This window comes from Aythya fuligula, chromosome 2 (assembly GCF_009819795.1).
Source record: "Aythya fuligula isolate bAytFul2 chromosome 2, bAytFul2.pri, whole genome shotgun sequence".
Lineage (NCBI taxonomy): Eukaryota > Metazoa > Chordata > Aves > Anseriformes > Anatidae > Aythya > Aythya fuligula.
The window spans coordinates 143,405,034-143,426,734 of NC_045560.1; the positions used below are offsets into that span (position 1 = coordinate 143,405,034).

General features: G+C 38.5%; 1 protein-coding gene across 1 annotated transcript in view; it reads right to left on the reverse strand.

The window, feature by feature from the left end:
* The window catches only part of CSMD3 (CUB and Sushi multiple domains 3), a 681,859-nt gene that overhangs the window by 512,820 nt on the left and 147,338 nt on the right, over positions 1-21,701 (reverse strand). The window contains exon 4 of the mRNA XM_032181613.1: positions 1,727-1,921. Coding sequence (XP_032037504.1) covers positions 1,727-1,921 — 195 coding nt within the window. The remainder of the gene's footprint in view (positions 1-1,726; positions 1,922-21,701) is intronic.

The following is a 21,701-nucleotide window of genomic DNA, read 5'->3' on the forward strand; positions in this document are numbered from 1 at the left end:
TCCATGGCAAACAGAGAGAAAGAGATAAGAAGCTCATTACTGCATAATCACCTTTAGCAACCTCCTGCAGAATTCTGTGTTTAGATAATTGCATTAGAAAAAATTAGGACATATCTATTAGAATGGAATCACAAAGGTTTCCATACTAAATGTAAAGCTAGATGTTTCCAATATCAAACATAGAGTTACAGTAATTAGTGACATTTTTAATTGAAATTAGACCAAAAATTCCCTAACAGTATGCAGGTGCAATAAGCCTTCAAGCCATTAAGCCTGATGTTAAAATTTAAATCAAAATTTCACGTTGCTACGTGTAATTTCAGTAATTAGTAACCACCACTAATAATGTCCACAGCATTTATTATTGTTGTTGTTGTTATTATTATTATTATTTTATAATAAAATGATTATTATTTATTATTATCATCATTGTCACCATTTTTATTATTATTATTGTTACTTTATATAATAATAATAATTATTATTATTATTTTCAGGGTTATACTCCTTGGATTCTTCAGTGCTGTTGGTCTAGACTAGGGAGCTGTTTGGTCTGAACCAATGTTGTCCTTCTGCATGACTTTCTATAGTAAATCAAGTCACATCTTCTTTCACATACTGTGAAAAGCGATCTCCGTCAGTCTCTAAATAACATGAAAATTTTGAAACCTAATATAACTTACTTCCTCTTTTTCCAAATCCTTTCCAGTTTATCAACTCTGTTTTTCCCTACAGATGATGATCATGATCAAGAAGAATGTGTACTTTCTATATTCATATATGATAGTCTTCTGCTTACATGTTGGAGTTATTTTTAAGCGCAAGACTACTTTGGGAGCATATTATTCCAAAGTTGCGCTGTGCATTTCCCTTGGAATAAAAATAAAATCTATCAAAAGTTCTCCTGAATGAGATACATCAAAAGAAATTTTATGTAACATTGTGACTGAGGTGATTGATTGACAAGTGGAATCATCAAGTTCAAGTCTGTCATCTTCATTTCAGGGTGAAATTTGAATGTCAACTCATTTCATAATTGGCAGATCAAGAATTTGGACAATGGTGTAAGATGAAGTTCCTTAACCTTCACCTTTCTTACAAATTTAAGTTTTGTCCAAATTCACTTTTCTATCAAATCGTTTATAACCATCTCCTTAAACAAAATTCGTAGTTATGCCTTGATTGTGTATCTTTGTCATTATGAGCCAGCATTTTCTGTCTTGTAGGAATGGAAGAATTAGGAGTTATTAATGATTTTACTAGAAAATTATGTGTAATAACTGCATTTTCTTCGAGATCAGGGATAAGCATAGCTTTACACCAAGAATAAGAAAGAATAGAATGGTATTTCCATATATGATATGCACTTCCCATATCTGGTTAAATTGTTGTGGTACTTATTAATCAGGTTTTAATTCAACAGGTTGTTATTTTTGTTATTTATTAAATCAGAATGCTAATTTCAGATGGAATGTTTTTGTCAACTCTATAAGAGAGAGTCAAATGTTTCAGAGCAATTTTACTGGGATACTTACTGAAAAATTAACAGGTGTGTATAGATATAGATAGATATATATGAGCAAGAGATAAAAATATTCTAAAATATTTTTTTCTTTGATCACAATGTTAAAGTTAGTAATTTAAACAGACATTTTAGGTAATTCAAACTAATACGCATAGTATTATTATTATATATTTGAGAATATCATTGTAGTATTTATCTTACCTCTACAAATAGGAACAGGGAAGTCCCATGATGCAGTATTCACAGAGTTAGCTATGCAAGTAAGCTGAGGATGGCCATCCAAAATATATCCAGTTACACAGCTGTATCGGATTTTGTCCCCAACATCAAATCTTGTACCGTACAAGATACCCTTTGGTGGAATTCCTGGATTGCCACAGGAGCTACTCTGTAATTCTAGAGAATAAATATTTATTATTACTTACAATATTTTTATAAATCAATACTGTGTTGTGCTGAAAAATAAAGAAAATGTAAATTAGCGCAACTTTGGGTAGATAATGTATTTTAATGAATATTTTTCAACTCTTAACATTGAAAAACCTTTTCTTGGTCTATTGAGCATTTGCATATATGTCCACAAATACAAAGCAGAATGTGATTATATGAAAATAAGCACAAAGTTTTCCTTAAACCCCAGCTATAGGCAAGCTCATATATTTTTCTTAATCACTAGCAAAGAATTGCTTACATAGGAAGAACAAACAAAGGAACTTGATGTTTTCATGACTCTTAAGTTGTACAAATGCAGAATAGTAAACAAAGCTGTAATACAGATTTGGAGAATGTCAAATCTAAATCAACCAAATTTCAAAGAAAGAAAAAAAAGTATTCAAGGGCAAACACTGGGAGTTTTTAACAAATCAGCATGATAAGAAAAATGTTAAATGATTTATTAGGTTTTAGATAATGAGACAAAAGTGATGAAATATTGTTGGTAACTGATTTCTAAGCAAAGTATTGGTTAATTTAAATGTATGTAATACCATAGGTGTGTGTTACTTCTGTTCTGATTCAGGGATTTAAATTACTGAGAGTCAAAAATGAGTCACAGTTTTGTCACTGAGCAGATATATTAGAGTTCAGGTGGTGCTCGCACTTCAACTGTATATTCTTTTGGCTGTTGTGTGAACTGCTTAACTACAACATTGCACATGCCCATTGTTACTGAAGACCTTTAGTTAATAGACGTAAAAAGATAGATTTTGCAAAAAGTGTGAGTGAAATAATTACCTGGCCTGTGTTCTTCAAAATTTGTGCCAAGTTGTAAATCCTAAGCATTAGGATTTAAAATCCTAATGCTTAAAAGGAAGAGGCAAATCAGGTAAACCTGTACTTGGATGCATTGTAAATTTCCCTAATCCACCAAAGAAAGGAAACAAGACAACAGCAGTTGGTTATATATGTATTATCTTACTTCCTTTCCTGTGTTCTATGTAACTAAACTGTTCCTCTGCATCCCCGATGTGCTCAGGAGTATGTGTAAATGCACATACATATATATATGGATTTAAATATAATATGAAAAAAAAAAAACAAAACAAACAAAACAGAACAAAAAACTAGAACTGTAACAGTTCATTTTGATTAAATTAAAAAAGCAGAAGTGTTTATCAAAATAAGCGGTATGGCTCATAAGATGTATTACATTGTCCAACTTCTCTGCCAAGAACTACCAAGAAATATGATATATTATTATATTTCTGATACCAGACATGAAAATAACTATAAAACAGCTGTTAAAAGGAGTAACCCAGTACAACCATATATGTCTCTGTATGCTATAAATGTCTCTATAAAATTGCTATATATACGTGTATACAAATACCAAGACTTGCAGTAGCAATCATGTTTTCATGTGAATATGAACATAGGAACACTTAAATATGCACATTAGCTATGGTGCTGCTATTATTGTCATTGCTTTCTTTCTCTAACATAATAACATAATAAACTGTATAGAGATGGATTTGATTCTTATTACCTTGCATAAGGATACAACACAGAAGTAAGAAGATAGTGACCTGTCTCATCATGGTCTCTTTAAGGCTCGCCTAAATGTTCTTATTATTGCTTTATCAAGCTGTGTGTTCTGTCCTTAAGATATCTCTTAAATCCTTAAAAAGTGTTTCCAAGGCCATTCAAGTTATTCAGTGTCATCACACAATTTCAAAATGAAGGTTAGAAAATCATCTGTTGATTTTTGGTTATCTTATAAAGTTGTATTTAATTAAGTTGAAAACTTCATCTGTACACAGTGTTTTTATTTTTATTTTTATTTTTTCTTCTCCAGGAAGACTAAATCTTTCTGCGTTCCTTAGTGGTATGTGAAAAGGCCACAAAAAGATACCCAGTCCTTCAAAATTAAGAATATAAAGACTAGTGTTGTCTTTAACAGTCACTGCCTAAAATTGCTTGCTTTACTCTTACTGTTCAAAAATTACCTAAAGAAGGCAGTGTATTTTTATACTGGGTTTATGCAACGAGCTTTTGGTAGTGGGGTGTTGCGTTAAGGGTATACCCAATTAGCTATTATAAGTCCGGTTGCATTTAGGGTACTGAACTATCATGATTATAGATTCAAAAATAATGTAGCACATTCTCACTCTAATCGCATTGCATGAACTACCATGGCCACATTTAAAGAGTTTGGTTGTGTTCAGTGAGAACTATCACAGACAGATTTAATGAGTAGTGCAATTTATTAAAGCAACAGGTACACAGATTTGTTGGATTGCTGGTGATAAATTCACTGTCTGCAAAACACATTCAAATACCAAGAGTATGAGTAACACAGCCTGCCTATAAATGTGTTAAAGGGCATAAACATGTTAAAGGGTATAAAGTCTCTATAGAGATTTCTAAGTTTCCATGGAGACACCTGTTATAATCAAGTGTTCAAATCTTATCCAAAGGTGTCCCTTAGTTTGCATTTAGTTTCTTGCTGCTATAGTTAGTAATAGGCAATAAATTCTATGAATATCTTATGCTGAGTCTGCTTTTTATGGTAACTGGTAAGTGATCTCCCTGTCTTTATTTCAACCTTTGAGCCATTTTCCATATTATTTTCTCACCCTTTTCCTTTGAGGAAGGGAAGTAAGAGTGTGGTTGTGGTAGAGTTTAGTTGTTGATCAGGGTGAAAACACCACAATTATTATGAAATGATATAATATCTTAAAGCACAAATTAAAAATCAACCTTCTTCTAAAATTAAACTCATTTTCCTGTTACATTACTATATGACTTGTTTTAAAAGAATAATGGGCCTTTTCCATTAACTTTTAATATTATTAAAGTAATTTAGGGAGTACGTCACTACTTCTAGCCCTTCAAGTCATTTTGTTCCTGATTCTAAATAATAAAGTAGATAATAAACTATACAATTTAAAACATATTGCTTCTATGAGTATTTTCACTTTGAACAATTACAAGTACATTCATTTAGAACATATACAAATGCATTAGTTTTCACCAAATAACTGTATTAGTCTTGTCTTTTTTGATAAGTAGAATCCATTTTCATTTCCATATTTCTGAAATCATTTCAATCCTTCCAATGGACCAAACTTCAAGAAATATAATTTGTAAAGACAGGTAATATGTAATTGTAGATCAAATTAGGACAAAAGCTTATGTTTGCTTGTTTTCCACACGCTTCCAGATAAGCATCAGAGATTTATTAAACATTAAAAGTAAGAGGTCTCCAGAAGCTTGGAAAAAATAAGGAGAGTTTATGTAAGTTATGTAAGAGTTTGTTTGTTTGTTTGTTTGTTTGTTTTAATAAAACAGAATTATTAACACAAAAGTTCTTAGTTTAGAAAATTGACATTTTGAGAAGAATACAGAATTTCCAACTGTCTCGTCTTAAATTCCACTATTTCATTATTCAAGAATTAGCAGGAATAAAGTCTAAATAAATAAATAAATATATCCTCTTTGTGTTCATTGCTCTTTAAAATTTAACTCACAATGAAATCTAATTTTGAAATAATACTCTTAGAATCTTGTTTAATTAGATATAAAAAATATAGTATGATAAACAGTAAATACCAAAGAGAAAAACTCATGCAAAACTACTTCATATAATTATCATTAATTTAATTTAAAAAGTGTATATTAATAAAGTAATTATGATCTACTTTTTATTTAAAAATAAATATTTTATCTATTAGAAAATTATACAAATATTCACATTCATCATGCAAGTATTAGAAATCCAAACAACTTTTCTTTTTGTTGGGACACACAATAACACTGAGAGGAAACCATGTTCACTAGGCATTGCATTTAATTTAGTCCCTTATCACAAATCTGCACATTGTGGGACAAACAAAATCTCATTTACATTGAACTAAAAAAGAATCGGGTTTGCAATTTTTAATAGATACTTTACAACTGTAAAGTACATCTGGATACAGAAGATGTATTCATTTATTTACACCTTTCAAGACTCTGTTTTCATTTAAGGCAACACAGTATATTAAAAATAAGATGCCTACGAGACTGGAAATACTGTAATACTGTTGTATACAGATAGCCTTTCAAAAAGCAATGCATATATATTTTCTTACAAGAGAGAACAGTACTGTATGGAAGTGTCAAGACCAATTTCAAAAGTGTGACATGTAGTTTGTATGTGGGTGTAATGAGTACTATACATCCCAACATACCCAAATACTGGGAAAGAAGACACATTTATAGCAATATGAAGTAGATTGAAATTCAGTTGCCCAAAATTCAATTATATCAGACCTTCTAATGTTTTGTTTGTTTGTTTGTTTGTTTTTAATGGTTTTCAAAAGATTATGTACACTAAAAAAGTAACTTAATAGTTTCTACCCCTGTTGCGAGGACATTTGTTGTCGATGGAAGGAAGACACAGACGCTCAATATGAGTGATCAGTGAACTTCGATTTATTGGATAGCTCAGTCGTCTTTTATCTAATTCAATATAATTAGCTCATACATATTGCAAAAGCTAAGCTCATGATTGGTTAGTGCATTTCTCTATTCTATCAGCTAGTTTCCCACCGAAATAACACAGTTAGTACTTTCCCAGACCACCAATAGATATCATGTTCTTGTACCTGAAACCTCCCTAAAACCTCCCAGAACTTACGTTCCTTCCCAGGCCGCATTTACGTATTTTCTCAGACTTATTTACATACTTTCTCAGGCTCATTTGAGCTGTGTTCGATACTTTGTTAGCTCGCGGCCTCCTAGCTGTGCAATATTCACATGGCCTACTTCACTTAGCCATTCCTCCACATACCCCATAATATATTTTCTTTCTCAAAATTCATATTTTGCTTATTTTATTATTCATTTATTTATTTATTTATTTTGTTCTCATTCACATTGGTCTGAACATATGTATAATTGTCCTCTAACTATAGATCTTAATGGGACTAGAAGAATTCACTGATCCATATAGAATTAATATTGTCTTCCCAGGTATAAATTGAAAAATACATATACATACCCAGCCAACTTGAATTTACAGACTGAGGGAAGCCCCAAGGAAAGGAAAAAATAGAGTGGGTAATGTTAGTACAATGAAGGAAAACATGAAAAAGAAAAGATCAATATCAGCCAGTCATATGCTACTTCTTGAGATCAGCAATCATATTTGTACTGGGTCTGGCTGGAATGTTAACTTTCCCGGCAGCAGCCCATACAGTGCCGTACTCTGTACTTGTAGCTGGAACAGCAGTGTTATCACACCAGTGTTGTGTCTACTGCTGAGCAGCAGTGGCACAGCATTGGGCCTTTCTCTAACCCTCCTAGGGGGTGGGCAAAAAGTGAGGAGAGAAACATCACTAGGGCAGCTGACCTAAACCAATCAAAGGGATATTCCATACCATGTGGTGTCACACTCAGCAATAAAAGGTGGAAACAGGAAGAAGAGGGGAGGGGGTGGGCTCTCGTTGAGAAGACGTCGGTCCTCCTCTCGAACACCGGCTGCGTGCGTTGAGGCCTTGCTTCAAGGACGTGGTCAATCATCGCTCATTTGTGGGAAGTAGAGAGTAATTTCTTTCCTCTGCACTTCCATATAGCTTTCATTTATTTTGTTTGTTTGTTTTCCTCCCTTTTTCCCCTTTTCCCTTTTACTTCCCCTTAGTTAAATTGTTTAGTTCATGGTAGTCTTTATTTAATTATTATAATTATTTCCCTTTAATTAAATTATCCTTATCTCAACCCGTGAGTTGTTCTTTGCTTTACTTCTCCCCCTCCTCATCTAAAGGAGGGGGAGTGAGAGAGCAGTTGTGGGGTTTAGTTGCCCAGCACGGTAAAACCACCACAGTCCGTTTTGGCGCCCAACGTGGGGCTCGAAGGGTTGAGATAACAATAGAATTGATTAAACGCATACAACTAACACACTTGCTTGCTAGTAACCATGTACATTGTCCTGTTAATAATAGCTTTGTTCATATGTCATGCAATCCGTGTCATATTCTCCTTTCTCCTATATATCCGATCTGACAAAGTGCTACAATCTGTGTTCACTTTTTTTAATTCGCTGTGCTGCCAAGCACTGACCTTGGGTTTAATCTGGAATTCAGGCTCTGCGCTGTTATCATTTGGGTCCCATGGAATCTATCTTTCAGAGAATATTCAGAACTACACTGCCTTCTTTTTCTCATCTGGACACCAGTTTATTAATAATATCAGGAATGGTACCTTTCCCTTCTTTCACAGTGGGCTAATTACAACAGTTTGGGAGTATTTTGAAGATCCATCTGTAACCGATCTATTGCTATTTCTAATTCTGAATAACAGGTTTCATTTTCTCTCTAAGATTAGTCGATTGTTTAGAAAACTTATTTGGGAATCTGTCCCGAAACAGTCTTGTGGTGAGTGGCACAGTGTGTGGGATGATGTTAGCAGATACCTGTCACGAGTGTCTCCTCCAATAGTTTTGAACTTCACCCCTGAGCAAGTGCTAAATCCTAAAAACTTGGTAGAATGTTTGAGAGTTGTATGTCCTGACCCTGATAATGCCGGAGAACAACAGCTTGCAGCATTGTGCTGGGTCCTGGTTTATTCCTATCAAACACTGTTTAACATCATCCAGCAATTTGAAGAGCGGGAGGAAGTCTCTGAATCTGATGACCAAGTAACACACGCTGTGGCTGACCCAGAGGACCAACCAACTATGGTATCAGTCGCCCCCATAGTCAAGTCAAAACAATGGAAACGGAGGTCAGCTCGTTTAGTAAGGGAAGAAGGCTCTCCTAAGAAGGAGGGAGAAGGGGAATTGGCAGGCACCTCTAAAGCAGAGCCATCACAAAAACAGCAGGAAGACGAGATGGAAATCATAAAGGAATCAGAAATCACTCGATCCTTATCCCTGAGTGAGATGCGAGAAATACGAAAGGATTATGGTCGACGCCCAGGTGAACACATCCTCACTTGGCTGCTCCGATGCTGGGATGCTGGGGCCAGTAGCCTACAATTAGAAGGCAATGAAGTCAAGCAGCTGGGATCCCTCTCTAGAGAAAGGGTAATTGACAAAGTAATCGGGAGAGGAGCACAGGCCCTCAGCCTCTGGAGACGACTCCTGGCAGCTATCAAAGAAAGATATCCCCATAAGGAAGATATTGTATATCACATAGGCAAGTGGACCACTGTGGATAAAGGTCTCCAGCATCTGCGGGAATTAGCTGTGCAGGAGATGATTTATAGTGATTTGGACAATGCCCAGACACCTCAAGACCCCGATGAAGTCCAGTGCACAACATCCATGTGGCGTAAATTTGTGCGGAGTGCACCATCAGCACATGCCAGTACCCTGGCAGCAATTCGCTGGGACGAGGGGATGGGACCAACAATGTATGATGTCTCCTGCCAGCTTCAACAATATGAAGACAATCTCTCTGCTCCGCTACAGTCCTGTGTCTCAGCTGTGGAGAAACTGTCTAAAGGACTTGACAAGCTCGTGGAACAAGTATATTCCCCCTCATTTAGACAGAGTGATACTTCAGCCACTAAGAATCAGCATTCGCCTGCTCAAGAGAGAGAGTACCCAAGACGTACACCACGTGGCACCTTGTGGTTTTATCTGCGTGACCATGGGGAAGATATGAGGAAATGGGATGGTGTACCTACTTCAACCCTAGCTGCTCGGGTACGTGAACTGAAAGGAAATACAGCAGCAAGAAGAGGGGCTCCTAAGAGAAATGCTGCTCCAGTTTCTATTGGGCAGTACCCCAGAGGCAGTAGAAGAGCTGATGTTATTCTTGACCATGATGAAGGGACCTCTACCTCTCATTTGCCAGAATTTGTGCATTTGCAAGAATTAAGTGGCAGACGCTCCAGCCAGGACTAGAGGGGCCCTGCCTCTGGCCAGGTAGAGGAGAGGGATAACCGGATTTATTGGACTGTGTGGATCCGATGGCCTGGAACATCAGAACCACAAGAATACAAAGCTTTAGTGGACACTGGCGCACAATGTACCTTAATGCCATCAGGCTACCAAGGGACAGAACTCACCTGTATCTCTGGAGTGACAGGGGGATCCCAACAACTATCTGTACTGGAAGCTGAAGTGAGTCTAACTGGGAATGAGTGGCAAAAGCATCCCATTGTGACTGGCCCAGAGGCTCCGTGTATCCTTGGCATAGACTATCTCAAGAGAGGGTACTTCAAGGATCCAAAAGGATACCAGTGGGCTTTTGGCATAGCCGCTTTGAGCACAGAGAAGATTAGGCAGCTGTCTACCCTGCCTGGCCTTTCAGAAGACCCTTCTGTTGTAGGATTGCTGAAGGTTGAAGAACAACAGGTACCAATTGCTACTACAACGGTGCACCGACGGCAATATCGCACCAACCGAGACTCCCTGATTCCCATCCATGAGTTGGTTCACCGACTGGAGAGTCAGGGAGTAATCAGCAAGACTCGCTCACCCTTTAATAGTCCTATATGGCCAGTACAAAAGTCTAATGGCGAGTGGAGGCTAACAGTGGACTATCGAGGCCTGAATGAAGTCACGCCACCACTGAGTGCTGCAGTGCCGGACATGCTAGAACTTCAGTACGAACTAGAGTCAAAGGCAGCCAAGGGGTACACCACAATTGATATTGCTAATGCATTTTTCTCCATCCCTTTGGCAGCAGCATGCAGGCCGCAGTTTGCCTTCACTTGGAGGGGCATCCAATACACCTGGAATCGGCTGCCCCAGGGGTGGAAACACAGCCCTACCATTTGCCATGGACTGATCCAGTCTGCACTGGAGCAAGGGGGAGCTCCTGAGCACCTTCAGTACATTGACGACATCCTCGTGTGGGGCAACACAGCAGAAGAAGTTTTTGAGAAAGGGAAGAAAATAATCCAAATTCTCCTGAAAGCTGGTTTTGCCATTAAAAAGAGCAAGGTCAAGGGGCCTACACAGGAAATCCAGTTCTTGGGGGTAAAATGGCAGGATGGACGTCGCCATATTCCAATGGATGTGATCAATAAAATAACAGCAATGTCTCCACCAACTAGCAAAAAGGAAACACAAGCTTTCCTAGGCCTCGTGGGATTCTGGAGAATGCATGTGCCAGGCTATAGTCAGCTTGTGAGTCCTCTATATCGAGTGACTCGAAAGAGAAACTATTTTGAGTGGGGCCCTGAGCAACAACAGGCATTTGAACAAATCAAACAAGAAATAGCTCGTGCAGTAGCCCTTGGGCCTGTCCGTACTGGACCAGCTGTGCAAAATATACTGTACACTGCAGCTGGGGAGCATGGGCTCACCTGGAGCCTTTGGCAGAAAACCCCAGAAGAAACTCGAGGTCGACCTCTGGGCTTCTGGAGTCGGGGCTATCGAGGATCAGAAGCCAATTACACCCCAACTGAAAAAGAAATACTCACAGCATATGAGGGTGTTCGAGCTGCTTCAGAAGTTGTGGGTACAGAGGCACAGCTCCTCTTGGCACCGCGGCTACCTGTGTTACATTGGATGTTCAAAGAGAAAATTCCCACTACACACCATGCAACTGATGCTACATGGAGTAAGTGGATAGCGTTAATTACACAGCGGGCTCGAATGGGAAAACCCAATCGCCCAGGAATCCTGGAAGAGATTATGGGCTGGCCGGAAGGCAGAGATTTCGGAGTGCCAACAGAAGAGGTAACCCGTGCTGAAGAGGCACCACCATACAATGAGTTGCCAGAAGACAGAAAGCAGTATGCGTTGTTTACTGACGGATCCTGCCGTGTGATAGGGAGCCATTGGAAATGGAAAGCTGCTGTGTGGAGTCCCATACGACGAGTTGTGGAAGCCATGGAGGGGGAAGGTGAGTCGAGTCAGTATGCAGAAGTAAAAGCCATACAACTAGCCCCAGATATCGCCGAAAGAGAAAATTGGCCAGTATTGTATCTTTATACTGACTCATGGATGGTGGCAAATGCTCTGTGGGGGTGGCTGCAGCAATGGAAAGAGAACAACTGGCAGCGCAGAGGTAAACCTATCTGGGCTGCTACCCTGTGGCAAGATATTGCTGCCCGGGTAGAAAACCTGGATGTTAAAGTATGTCATGTAGATGCCCACATGCCCAAGAGTCGCACTACTGAAGAACATCAGAACAACAAAGAAGTGGATCGAGCTTCGAAAATTGAAGTGGCTCAGGTGGACCTAGACTGGGAACGTAAGGGTGAGCTGTTTGTAGCTCGATGGGCCCATGAAACATCAGGACATCTGGGGAGGGATGCCACTTACAGATGGGCTCGTGATCGAGGGGTGGACTTGACCATTGAGGCCATCACACAGGTTACCCATGAGTGTGAGACCTGTGCTGCAATCAAGAAAGCCATGAAGGTAAAATCTCCCTGGAACAGGGGGAGATGGCTAGGGTTTCAATATGGTAAGGCCTGGCAAATTGACTATATCGGACCACTCCCAAAAACTCGCCAAGGCAAACGGTACATACTCACCATGGTAGAAGCAACTACTGGGTGGCTGGAAACATACCCTGTAAACCATGCCACATTCCAAAACACTATCTTGGGCCTGGAAAGACAAGTATTGTGGCGTCATGGTACACCAGAGAGAATTGAGTCTGACAATGGGAGTCATTTCCGAAACAATCTTGTTACCTCCTGGGCAAAGAGGCATGGTATTGAGTGGGTGTACCACATCCCTTATCACCCACAAGCCTCTGGGAAGGTTGAGAGGTACAATGGACTGTTAAAGACTATGTTACGAGTATTAGGTGCTGGGACATGGAAACAATGGGACACAAATCTACCAGAGGCCACTTGGCTAGTTAACAATAGGGGGTCTGACAGCCGTGCTGGTGCTGCCGAAACAAAACCCCTACACACTGTGAAAGGAGCTAAAGTTCCCGTAGTGCATATAGGAAGGTGGATGGGGAAGGCAGTGTGGGTTGCTCCTGCCTCGGGAAAAGGCAAACCCACTCGTGGGATTGTCTTCGCCCAAGGACCAGGGTATACCTGGTGGGTCATGCAAAAGAATGGGGATATCAAGTGTGTGCCTCAAGGAGATTTGACATTGAGAAAAAACTAATCTATAATCTAAGTTATATGTTGTAGGAAGATGCTGTAGGATCAACGACAGGTCAACTTTGCAAGGAGCCGGGCAGTGCAACAAGGACTTGAGCTAAGCTGGTGCTGGTGTCCAGACATCCAACTCCGCCTGCCTTGAGTGGCCACTTTGGCAGATGAAGACCTAATCATCAACAGTTCTTATGAACATTTTTCAAGAAAGACCTATGGAATGAAAAGATACACCTGCCTATTAATCCTGTCCCGTTAAATCCTTGTCCTGCTAAAGGACAAGGGATAATGATGAGAATGCTTGTATGCTAAAGTATGGGGATCTGAGTGTGACACAAATGTTACGGAATAAGGGGTGGAGGTTGTACTGGGTCTGGCTGGAATGTTAACTTTCCCGGCAGCAGCCCATACAGTGCCGTACTCTGTACTTGTAGCTGGAACAGCAGTGTTATCACACCAGTGTTGTCTACTGCTGAGCAGCAGTGGCACAGCATTGGGCCTTTCTCTAACCCTCCTAGGGGGTGGGCAAAAAGTGAGGAGAGAAACATCACTAGGGCAGCTGACCTAAACCAATCAAAGGGATATTCCATACCATGTGGTGTCACACTCAGCAATAAAAGGTGGAAACAGGAAGAAGAGGGGAGGGGGTGGGCTCTCGTTGAGAAGACGTCGGTCCTCCTCTCGAACACCGGCTGCGTGCGTTGAGGCCTTGCTTCAAGGACGTGGTCAATCATCGCTCATTTGTGGGAAGTAGAGAGTAATTTCTTTCCTCTGCACTTCCATATAGCTTTCATTTATTTTGTTTGTTTGTTTTCCTCCCTTTTTCCCCTTTTCCCTTTTACTTCCCCTTAGTTAAATTGTTTAGTTCATGGTAGTCTTTATTTAATTATTATAATTATTTCCCTTTAATTAAATTATCCTTATCTCAACCCGTGAGTTGTTCTTTGCTTTACTTCTCCCCCTCCTCATCCAAAGGAGGGGGAGTGAGAGAGCAGTTGTGGGGTTTAGCTGCCCAGCACGGTAAAACCACCACAATATTAAGAAAGCATTCTTAAAACATCCTGAATATAAGTGCAAGTCCACCAAAGTAAGTTGCTAGGAATTACCTATCCATTTATGCCTTTTAATCTTTCTACAAAACCATGATAGATTAATTTATGACACTCTTCAGATGACTGAGCTCTCATGAATAAATAGATGATTTGCATTCATTTATACTTTTTTGATTTGGTTTGTTTTGGCTTTTGACCTACAATAATATTATTTTCCCATAACTATTTAATCCCACCAAAATTTAGGGTGAATCATTATATTGTATTTGGCAAAAGTACTGAATATAAAATGTGCACATGAAATGTGACAGGAGATGCAGCAGTTCATGGCAGTGAGATACCACTCAGGAAAAAGTGAAAGGTATGTTGCACTAGAGGTATGTTGCTTGAGAACTTTTCTTCATCAACTAAAAAATGCTGCGTGGTCTATAGTATATCAGTTTTTGAGATTCAGTTAAAGCATGCTACAAACCACAAGAATTAAATAGTGCTGAAAAAATGATCTGATTGCAAATATATTAACAGAATACAAGCAATGATAAATTGCACTCAATCTGTCAATAATAGTACATATCATTATGAACATAAAACATCAGTATTCATTACACATATCACACACAGCATTTTCCTTATAACATTCATGCAAAGGATATGGCAGATAAAGGTATTTTTATGTGCCTTCATTTCACTCTCTTCTCATTTTTATAGTAACCAAGCTCTTCATATTTTAATGTGTAGTTTATGAATTCCCACAACATTTGTATTTCACCAGTCGCATCCTGTATCCCAAAGAAGTCTCACTTCTATACCATATGCTACTAAGTAAATTAGTAACAAAGATGATGCATAGATTAGGCAACTGAAATTAATCTAAGCATTAGTAGAAATCTATGCGCTCTACTGGGATTATCACAATCCATCCAGATTTCTATATGTTTTTGAGGTACTTTTTTATTAATAGTAGTAAAAAGCAAAAAGCAAGCAAGCAAGCAAGCAAGCAAGCAAGCAAGCAAGAAAAAGAAAGAAAGAAAGAAAGAAAGAAAGAAAGAAAGAAAGAAAGAAAGAAAGAGAACAGTCTTCCAGAGCTGCTGTGCAGATCTTCAGGGATAACCAAACAGTCTGTTCTGCCTGTTTCTACAAGTGAAGCCTACTGCTAATATTTATGTTATTTATGTTGGTGCTTTTTGAACCCATTGACAACATTCACCAATCCAACAGCAAAGATTTCATGCATGCTATTGTAGGTTTGTTTGCTTGGTTTGTGTTTTTGGTGGGTTTTGTTTATGTTTTCTTCAATTAATAGATACCTACATGGCACTTTAACTATATAAATATTCATGGATCAAAGACTGAAGAAAAAGATATTATTAATAAATGCTCTGTAAGATCTTACATGAGCAATAAAGATGTATAAAAACAGAGTAAATGGGAAAAAAATCCTCTCCTCCAAAAACCAAGTTTCTTCTGTGTTGTAATTAAAAAATAAAACTGATTATTCCTTGATTTCAACAGATTGTTCACCTGAAGATACAAGTTCAGAATGAGTAGTTACCATTCTGAAATTCACTGTTGTTTACAGCAGTAATAGAATTGACTAACAACCAAAACTTCCCTGAATTTCGTTCTTTTTTGTTTTTAATATTGGTCAAAGAGAAGCGACTGTCACATTCTTCTATCTATCTATACATAGGTAGGTAAGAGGAAATCTGAGAAAGATTTCTTCTTTGCCTATAGGAAAACAAGCAAAAAAAAAATTATGTATATATAAAATATATTTATAAAATACATATATTGCTCCTGTTCTCAATTGCTCTTCACTGATAGACAAATATCTTTGCAAATAGTAACCTGACTGAGGGTCTCTACTGTTCACTGAAGATAACACAGTGAAAAAACATTGCATAGTTTCTTACTTATTTTTAAATGAATGGCATATTTTTACGTTTTTCTTCTCTTTGAAATTACCTTCCTGGAAAAAAAAAAATAAAAAAAATGGCAGAGGAACTTGATTTACCTGAAATACATTTACTGATTAGTATAGGAGTGTCTTTTAAAACTCCTGAGGGAACTTTAAAGGTAGATTTTGATGATACCAAGTCTGATTTTGGTGATAACTAAGTTGAAACAACCATTGCATTTGACTTATCTGCAAGCAACACATGAATGTTTCTATTTATAGCATTAAAACTATATTTTAGTTTTCTAAGAACATGTCGCTTTAAGCATTAAGTAAATTAGAACTGCATTCATGTAATGTTTCTACAAGTAAAAGAACAAGAACAGCAAAAACAAACAACAACAACAAAGTCTAGGTTATGTGCAGGAAACAAGTGACAACTGCAGTACAGTAGTAACATTGATAATTGTGAGCATGACAAATGGAATGCAAGAAATGGTCCAGGGTTTGCTGTACATTCCCTTTGCATGCAATAGGGAACGTGTGTTCTGAACACACGTTTAAATCAGTTGAAGAAACGGGACAGCACTAGAGAGCTGACAGAGCACAGAGAAAGACAATGGCAGTCAATAATTGTATCATATCAGGGCATAATCCAACACTAAGTGAAATCAACAGAAAATAATGACTGTAAACTTCAGTAGGCATGGATTAAATCTGACATCTTGACAGCAAACACACTTCAGAGGTGTTACCTTAAGAGAATGACAAACAAGTAAATACTGCATATTTAGCTCATACAGAGGTACAGCTTTAAAAGTATTAGCCACCCTTATTTCCCAGATAGAATGGAATCTGGTCAAGGACATCAAGGGCAACTTCTAAAAATACCTCAATGACAAAAGGAAGACTAGGGAAAATATGGGCCTGCTCCTGAAGGAAACAGGAGATCTGATTACCAGGAACAGTAAAAAGGTCAAGGTACTGAATGCCTTCTTTGACTCAGTCTTTACCAGCAATACTAGCCTTCAGGAATCCCAGATCCCTTAGGCCAGACTGAAAGGCTGGAACAAAGATGGTCCCTTTGTTGGAAGAAGAAGTCAGGGAATAGTTGAGCAAACAGGGCATTAGCAAGTCCCTGGGTTCGGGGTGGAGTGGCTGACTCACTGGAGGGCTGTGCAGCCATTCAGAGGGACCTGGACCATCTGGAGAGGTGGGCTGACAAAAATCTCATTACATTCAAGAAGAAGAAGGAGTTCAGTGTCCTGTACATGGGGAGGAACAGCCCCAGGAACCACTATTTCCAGCCTCCCAGCTGGAAAACAGCTCTGAAGAAAAGAACCTAGAAGTACTGGTGGACACCAAATTGAATGCGAGCCAGCAATGTGCCAAATTCTTGGATGCATTAGGAAAAGTATCACCAGCAGGTCAAGAGAGGTGATCCTTGCCCCCTGTTCAGCATTGATGAGGCTGTGCCTGGAGTACTGTGTGTGGTTCTGGCACCCCCAGTATAAGAGAGACATGGACATGGAAAGAATCTAACAGAAAGCTATCAATTATCAAGATTAGCATTTTACTGTACCAGTGATGGAGCATTGGTAAAGGTTTCCCAAAGAGGGTGTAGAGTCTCCCTCCTTGGAAATCTTCAAAAGCCATCTGGATGTGGTCCTGGGCAACCTACTCTAGGTTGGTTGAGTACAAGGGTTGGACCAGAAGACCTTCAGAGGGCTCTTCCTACCATTGTCATTCTCTGATTCCCTGTATAAAGATTGTTTCGTATTTGGTATATTAAAGCGTTATCTGTAATAAATTCCTGTACAGCTGCTGAGTTCACCATTTAAACCCCAATTATGGCTGGCAGGTAAGGTCACATATTGGAGTGAGGAAAACCATTGGAGACTACAGGAAGTTTGGAACAGGAGTAGAATTGTTGGTGATGATAGCACATGACAGAGCTTGCTCCATCCACACTACTCTGAAAATATGCAACGTAATCAGCATAGTGCCAAGACTGAGGAATGATATCTGCCACATATAGTGTTTTTTTTTTTCAGTTTCCCAAGTTGATGAAGCCCACACAGATGCATCCTGCCTGCAAATAATAGCTGTGATAAATCCATATATCCACAATTGTTCTATTTAGACTACAGTGTTCTAAGTACTTTTTTTTTTTTTTTTTTTTTTGGCATTGCTGTATTGTGTAGGCAACTAGGAAGAGGCTGTTGTAATTACAGAGCAAAGACTAGTTCAGAGTCCAGGACAATCTGAAATCAAAATTCATCCTAAAACTTAAACCATATTGCTATTCTTTCTGTAATATGTAGTAATACATATTTCTTACTATGCCTTGTAGAGAAAGAATATCATCCAAAATCTGAATAGTTATGGCAAGAAATATGTAATAACATTATTTATGTTTATACCCCTGTTCCATCAATACCTCATCATATTTCCTTTTATGCTAGTTCCTATATACATGCTGCATTGTTCCTCACTGACAACACATACCTGGAGAATTTACAGTAACCAAAGATAAGAGAAGCTAACTGAATTTAGGAAAATGCAATTTACCCATTGAAGGAAGATGTCATAACATAAAAAAGTTGTGTGGAATCATATATACAGTGTCTCCACACAAATTTCATGAGCAAAAAAAAAAAAATAGATACATATGTCAAATAGACAAATATGTTAAATAAGTTTTATTACTTTCATATATTTGATGTACTGTTATATCTAGACTCTTGTTGAAATTAGGGTTTTATTTTGCAAGGCACAGCATAATTATTAGGGAGATTAATAACTTTCTACTCAAGATTACAGGAATATTGAAAGAATGGAACAGAATGAAATAAAACATTATTATTTATTTATTTATTTTTTGGTGGAAAAGTAGTGAGAACTCCTAAGGATATTTAGGAAGGCCACTTGAGCAATGACAGTCTTTGCTAATTAGTGAATTGACTTTTAAACTGTTAAAAAGGCTAATTTGAAATATTTATTGCTTAAATGATGATAAACTAGAGATTGGTTATTCTTAGAAAGAAAGTATGCACTATTATTTCCAGCTTTCTGTTGTCAAAGTTCATCTGAGCAGACCAGTCTGATGATACATATATATGTGCAAGTGTAGTGGGTTTACGTGGCAAGGTTTTGGTAGCAGGGGGCCATAGGGGTGGTTTCTGTGAGAAGGATCTAGAAGCTGCCCCATATTTGGTAAGGGCACCATTGTTTTCCAGAGCTGAGCCAATAAGTGATGTTGTTTTGTGCCTCTGTGAGAGCATATTTAAGACAGGGAAAAATACGCTGCGCCACACAGCAGCTGGGAGAGTGAAGGGAGTGAGGAACAGCCTTGCAGGCGCCAAGGTCAGTGAAGAAGGAGGGGGAGAGGTGCTCCAGGTGCCGGAGCAGAAGTCCCCTGCAGCCTGTGGTGAGGACCATGGTGAAGCAGGATGTCCCCCTGCAGCCCATGGAGTACCACGGTGGAGCAGGGTTCCACGCTGCAGCCCGTGAAGGAGACCACGGTGGAGCAGGTGGCCCTGCACCGATGGAGGCTGCCGCCTGTGGAAGACCCCTGCCAGAGCAGATTCTGGGCTGGACCTGTAGCCCGTGGAGAGGAGACCACGCAGGAGCAGGTGACCTGGCAGGAGCTGCTGTCCGTGGGGGAGCCAGGTTGGAGCAGTTTCTTCTTGAGGGATGGACCCCGTGGTACGGACCCATATCTGGAGCAGCTCTGGAAGAGCTGCTGCCTGTGGGAAGCCCACGCCGGATCAGTTCATCAAGGACTGTAGACTGACCATAACCCCCATTCCCCTGTTCCCCTGTGCCGCTCGGGGGGAGGAGTTGGAAGAGGATGGATGTGGGGGGAAGGTGCTTTTGGTTTCTTTCCTTTGTTTCTCACTTCTCTAGCTTGTTAGTAATAAGCAATAAATCTTACTATCTCCCTATGCCGAGTCTGTTTTGCCCGTTACAATAATTACTGCATGATTTTCTCATCCTTATCTCAACCTTTGAGCCCTTTTCACATATTTTCTTCCCATTCCTCTTTGAGGAGGGGGAGTGAGAGAGCGGCTGTGGTGGAGCTCAGCTGCCCACTTGAGCGGAACCACGACAGCAACGCTAATCAACCATGTCTCATGTCTGACTTATTAGACAAAGTTTCACCACCACAGGTCTTTTCAACATACTGTATTTTAATATTGAAGGAAGAGATCTTCTGACATATTGAAATTATTAACTTGCTTTATATATATATTGTTATATTCCCTGTAAAGTGGATCACTCAAGGTTTAAAAATGGAATTAAATTATAAGATGTGGATACGAGGTGTGTTGTAGACACATTATTAGATTGTGGCACAAAATGTGCACATAGAAAATTAGGAGTTTTCCCCCTCTTAAAAGGATCTAACTAAATGAGAACTGGGTAGTATGTGGCACCTGAAACATTCAGAGCCATTATACGACTGTGGAGAGTGACAAACATTTCCTTCAGTATATGTCACTAATACCATAGCAGCTCTGTGAATTACTGACATAGGACCAGCTCTGCATCATGGCTGACTGACAATGCTGCTCAACCGGTAGATAGGGTTTCTAGTTAGGCAGTGCCTTTGTGTAGTCAAGACTAGATTGCTGCAATTACTTTTCTGAATGTCCTGATCATATCTTTCTAATAGCACATCTTTTTTAGAAAACACAAACTTCTTGTCTCTATGTGTGCCACAGGTGTCAGCATATCAGATGAAATTTAAAACCCTTAACACAAATTCATGAAGACTTCAAGCTGCACAAGCACAGCTTTCAAACTATGTATGATACAGCTATTATGATATAGCTTATTCAGTTAGCCACATTTTACTGTATCACATAGCTGTCATTGATATGTATTCATACTTTCATGAGTGTAAATTTGTGATAATGTGTAATAAAGTAAAAATATCACATTTTCAAATACCACACAGTATTGAATATTAAAACATTTTTTATCAAAATACTAGTAATATATTGTCCATTTGATATTGTCAGAAGTTTAATCCATTTTCTTTATATCAAACAATACTCATAAGGATCCTGCATTCAGAATATAGATGAAAATACTACTGATATAAAAAGGGAGAAAAAATAGCTTTCTGTTCTATAGTTAAAGGCATACAACTAATAGTAACAAAACTATTTTGTTCATTTTGCTCAGAAATACATTAAAAATGCACATCTTACATCATAAAATGCTATTCTCAGTCATTTTTCTAACCACAATCATACTTCCAAGGTCTAAAGCAGGTGGCTACATAATAAAGTCATTTTTATTAGAAAAGTTCTCCTTGGTAAATTTTAATCTTGGGTATAAAATGAATTTTTCATTAGAAATGTTCAGAGAAAAAGCATGTAAAAATACTGGGTCAAGGATATATACATGATTCTGCTTTTAATGGTACTTACCCTGGTAATTTCACAGCGCTGAATTGCATTATGGCCTGAAGACTCTACTGAATAAGGTGAAATAATACAACATTTCTATCTTGTCCAAATTACACACAAGATGATGCATTAACCAGTAAATATGGTGTACTCAAATTAATTGATAGAAGGAAATAAAATAAAGAGATATAATAAATAAACATCTGCAACATGACATTAATCAAGAGCAAGTGCGAGGCCTTTGGGTAACTTATATTCCTCAAAACAAAGTTACTGCTGAGCTGTGCATGCACAATGTAGTATCTTAA